Source organism: Galeopterus variegatus, unplaced genomic scaffold (genome assembly GCF_000696425.1).
Source record: "Galeopterus variegatus unplaced genomic scaffold, G_variegatus-3.0.2 Scaffold5923, whole genome shotgun sequence".
In the NCBI taxonomy this organism is placed as follows: Eukaryota; Metazoa; Chordata; class Mammalia; order Dermoptera; family Cynocephalidae; genus Galeopterus; species Galeopterus variegatus.
Window position 1 is genome coordinate 37,027 of NW_007732034.1, and position 4,751 is coordinate 41,777.

Sequence of the window (4,751 nt, forward strand, 5' to 3'; positions counted from 1 at the left end):
CGCTCAGCCAGTGAGCAAACCAGCCATCCCTATATAGGATCCGAACCCGGGGCCTTGGTGTTATCAGCACCGCCCTCTCCCAAGTGAGCCACGGGCCAGCCCCATAACCTCATTCTTAAAAAGGTAATACCCTTCTAACACTTATCTAATTCATGCCACAGGAGAGCCATCAAGAGAACAGAGTCTCTCCTGATTTTCTGGCGATCTCCATTCTTCTGCTTCTGCAAATGTGTTCTTCAGGCCTCCGTTCTAAGCCCTCTACTCTTCCCTTTGTCTGTACTTTCTCCCTCAAGTGCTCATCCACGTTCCCCATTCATCCCTGTCTTCCAAGTGGCCCTCCCCCAACCAATCTCAACGCTTTCCTACCTGCACGCTTGGGCTTTCAAACGCCAGTGTCTCACCAATCCCACCAAACCCAGGAGCCTGGAACTGAACTCGACAACTCGTCCCTGACCTCCCTGCTTCTTCATCAGAGCCTCCATTCTCCCAGATTCCTGATATTCATCATTATCAGGGTTTTTCCCCTCTCCTGACTCAGTCAATCGGCCGTCAGAGCTTGCTGGTTCTCCCTTCTAAATCCCTTCCTGTTCCCGCCGCTGCCCGCCCAGCCCGAGCCTCACCATCGTCTCCAGCCTCCTTCCCTTCCATTTATCTTACACTCCAGACTCTGTAATCACCCTTTAAACAAAACAGGCTGAAAGGACTACTTTATTCAGGTTACCCTCCTGCTTTAAAATCTTCTAAGGCTTCCTTAATCATCCTTTTGCACCTTGACACCCCACCCCCCACTTCCCCATGGAAATCAGCCAAGTCTGCTGCCACCTTCTTCTCCACTTGCCTGAGTCTTAACTGTTCTCCAGGCTCCCTGCTCGAGGAGCCTTCCAGCCACTCCAAACCCCACAGTACCTGCCGTCTGCACGCTCGGTGGGACTTAACGCCAGCTGAACGAGTGCTCGTGGTTCTCGGCCTTTTCTAGGCGTCAGTCCTCCTCACAATGCCATGAGGTGGGTATCACAACAAGCCCCATTTCAGATAAAGAAGCCAGGGCACAGAGAGGTTAAGTAACTGCCCCAAAGTCACAAAGCAAGTGCAGGAGTTCCTCACACCCTTGTTACATCTTTTCATATGTGTGATTGTGACCTCCTTGTAGCGCCTTTTTCTTTCTTTTTTTTTACATGACCTCAGCAGCTGCACAATGCCTGGCACAGGCAACAAGGCAACAGTTGCGTATTGTTGATGACGATGCAGCCAATCACACTGCTATCCCTTCCCACTCTTTCTCCCCATCTCCTACCCACGCAGGGCCTTCTACTCCTGGGGAAATACCTTTGTTCTTTCAGGGGATGGAAGAAATTGTAAAGCCAGTCCTACGTAGCCTTGTAGGAAGTTTGACTCCTTCGTGATCACTGCAGGACTCCATGCAATTCAAAGCCCTGCATTCGGTCACCACCTCCCCAATGGCCCTGCTGTCTTCACACTGCAGCAAAGTATTTCTAAAATGCAAACTGGACCATGTCTCTCCAGCATGGGAATAAAGGCAGCCCCCTTACACCACTATGAGCCTCTCCCTGAGCCGCCCTCATCCTCCTCCCCACCTCTCTTCACCTGCGCACTGGCCAGTCCTCCACGGTCATGTACCGCTTCCTGCAGGAAGCACCTCTGCCCTGCCCGGTCTGGGTGGAATGCTCTTTTTAAGTGCGCCAGGAATTTGGGCAGTTTTTGGACCATGATGTGCAAACACAGTAGGGTATGGGGGTTAAGAGAAACACGTCTGCTTTCAAGTCCTGTGTCCCATCTGCAGGAGTATGGTCAAGTTACTTGTACTCTCTGTGCCTCAGTTTCTTCATCTGTACAAAGGGAATAAAGATAGCTTCTACCTCCTAGTCCATTCACACCTCAAGGCCTTTACCTTCAGATGAGTCAGCCTGAAAGCCCTTCCTCCCACCCCAGCCCCAATCTTCCCATGGCCTTCAGGGAGGTCTGCTCCAATGGCACCTGCTCCAACGGCACCTGCTCAGAGGGGCCTTCTCTGGCAACAGACGCCATGAGTTCCCCTGCTCTCACCAGATATGCCCCCACCTAGCAGGAAAAGCTTCCCGCCCAGATATTCCTCTGGGAATATTCCAGATATTTGGCCCAGTGGCACGCCACCCAGTCCTCACCTGGATGGGTTTCACTTCCCTGCCACCCCGGGAGATTAGTCAAACCAGCTAATCACATCCTCCTGCAGGAACCAAAGGTCACCCTGCCCTCCTGTCACTACAAAGCCTTCCCACATGCCTTGCTGGTTCACTGTGCTCCCAAGGTCTTGAGTGCAACCCCCTGTGGCCCTGCATGGCATGTGGTGTCCACTCCCCCAGGCTATGAGTACACGTGACTGAAAAACAGCTGTCAATCTCATCTGTCCAGTGTCAGTGACATGTGCTCCCCCATCTTGTACTTTTTAGGGCAGGGGATCCCTCCTTCATTAATGGGGTGATCAGGACAAGTCCCCACTCCCCACTCTAGCCCTCCCCATTCCCCTGCTTGAGTCCCTGCCCTCTCCTCATCACTGCCTGAAATCACATTAGTCGGGGACATGCTTACTCTCTGTCTCCCTTTCCTCAACAGTCTATCAGGACAGGGTCTCGGTCTGCCAGTGTGCCCCTAGATCAGTTTCTGGTGCACAGTGAATGTCTAAGAGGAGTGAAGACGGCTGTGAGAATTAAATAGGATGCAGCGTGCTTAGCACGTGGGCCCACAGCAAGCAGTCCGCGCATTTTAGCTACTGTCACAGGTGCTTGGTGATGTGTCTTTCCAGCGGGACTGTAACCTCCGTGAGGTACTGGATGCTATCCATGGCTGTCCTGTGCATCTGCAGTCATAACTAGCCCAGTGGCTGGCACATTAGCACTCCCTATATAGTCACTGAAGATCAAAGAAATGTTGAATATTTATCAAATACTGGGAGAAAAAGGAGTTTCTTTTATGTGCCCTAGCACTGGGTTAAAAACTGAAGGTACAAAAATGGAGACAATCCTACCACCCAGTCACTTGGAAGTTCATGTGACTTAGGAGACTGTCAACCTTCAAGAGCCCCGCAGAGGGGCTGACAAGGCCAATGTGACTCCACCGGCCACTCACCACGCCTTGCTCTAGTGCCCTCTGGATGCGTCCAGTGTCTGCCAGCGGGAACCAGATCTCGGCGATGACACACTGCTGGGTAACATCAATGTTGCACATGTTCAGGATGTGGTAGATGGCCTTCATCTTCTGCACTTTGATGGCCCAGGTGTGCCAGTGGGCAGCTGCTTCCTGCAGCAGGCGCTGGCGATGCGACTCTGTTTGTGTTATGACCTAGACAAAAAACACACAGAAAACAGGGAACATTCACTGAGGTGTTTGACAATGTGGCAAAAATGGAGGTACATGAGCCATAATGGTTTCCCCTGCTCTGGGCTCCCTCCTGGCCTGCAGCTCTCACCCAGCCTTTCACCCTCGGAACGGCTTATCTCCCCTAATAGAGGTTAAAACCCTTAGGCTTATATTATACCTTATGTTTCTTTTAAATTCCTCATAATCCTATTGTTATGGTTTAATTTGTTGGAGTCCTAACCCCCAGTACCTGTGCATATGACTTTATTTGGAATCCAGTTAAGATAAGGTCATATTGGACTAGGGTGGGCATTAATCCCCTATGTCTCATGTCCTTATAAGAAATTCGGACATGGAGGCACCCAGGGGAGAAGGCCATGTGACAATGGAGGCAGGACAGGAGTGATGCATCTCTAAGCCGAGGAACACCGAGAGTCACCAACAACCATGAGAAGCTGGGAGAGGCCAAGAAGGATCCTCCCTGAGCATCTTCAGAAGCAGCGTGGCTCTGCTAGCACCTTGATTTCAGACTTCCAGCCTCCACACTATGAGAGAATAAGTTCTGTTGTTTTAAGCCACCCAGTTTGTGGTAATTTGTTAGAGTAGCCTTAAGAAATTAATACACCTACCAAAATGCTTTACATACCTAAGCTCTCCAATAAATGACAAGTGAATGAATGAATGAAGGAATAAATGAATGGTTTGGCCCACATAGAATTTAATTAATGGAAGTAGTTTTTGTTTTGATGACACAACAAACAGGGTAATCTTTTTCAGTAACTTTTACTTGTGGCTACTATGATATACTATGTTAACCTACAATAAATATATTAGAGAAAAATATCCCCAAATGTGTTGAGTTTATTCAGGAATAGAAATAAGATTATAATCTGGAATGCAGACTGTGGCAAGCCACAAATTCATTCAGTGAAGGAAGGAAAGAGAAAGCTTTTGTTGGCAAAAAGGGAGCAGTTCATGTAGTCTGCTTGGAAACAGAGTTCACTGGTGCTATAGGTTAAATGTGCACCCCTAAGGTTCATGCACTGGAAACTTAATTCCCACTGTAACAATGTTGAGGGTGGGAAGTCCTATTATGGTAATTGAAAGATGGGCCCTTTAAGAGGTGATTAGATTGTGAGGAGACTGTGCCCTTGTGAATGGGTTAATCTATTGATGGCTTACTGGGTAGTCATGGGCATGGTTCTGACGGCTTTAAAAGGAGAGGAAGTCCAGATGTTAGCTTTCTTGCTTGCCATTTACCATATGACAGACACCCTGCATTGCCAAAGAGCTGCCACCAGGAAAAGGCCTTCACCAGATGTGTTCCCTGGACTTTCGAATTCCCAGCTTCCAAAATTGGAAGAAATAAATTTATTTCTTATAAATTACTCAGTTTC

At 49.0% G+C, this 4,751-nt stretch overlaps 1 protein-coding gene across 1 annotated transcript in view; it reads right to left on the reverse strand.

Annotated features, from left to right (window-relative positions):
- The window catches only part of LOC103605587 (V-type proton ATPase 116 kDa subunit a), a gene marked incomplete at its 3' end in the record, with an annotated part of 54,476 nt that overhangs the window by 31,661 nt on the left and 18,064 nt on the right, over positions 1–4,751 (reverse strand). Inside the window, exon 9 of the mRNA XM_008590205.1 lies at positions 3,124–3,336. Within this exon, the coding sequence (XP_008588427.1) occupies positions 3,124–3,336 (213 nt within the window). The remainder of the gene's footprint in view (positions 1–3,123; positions 3,337–4,751) is intronic.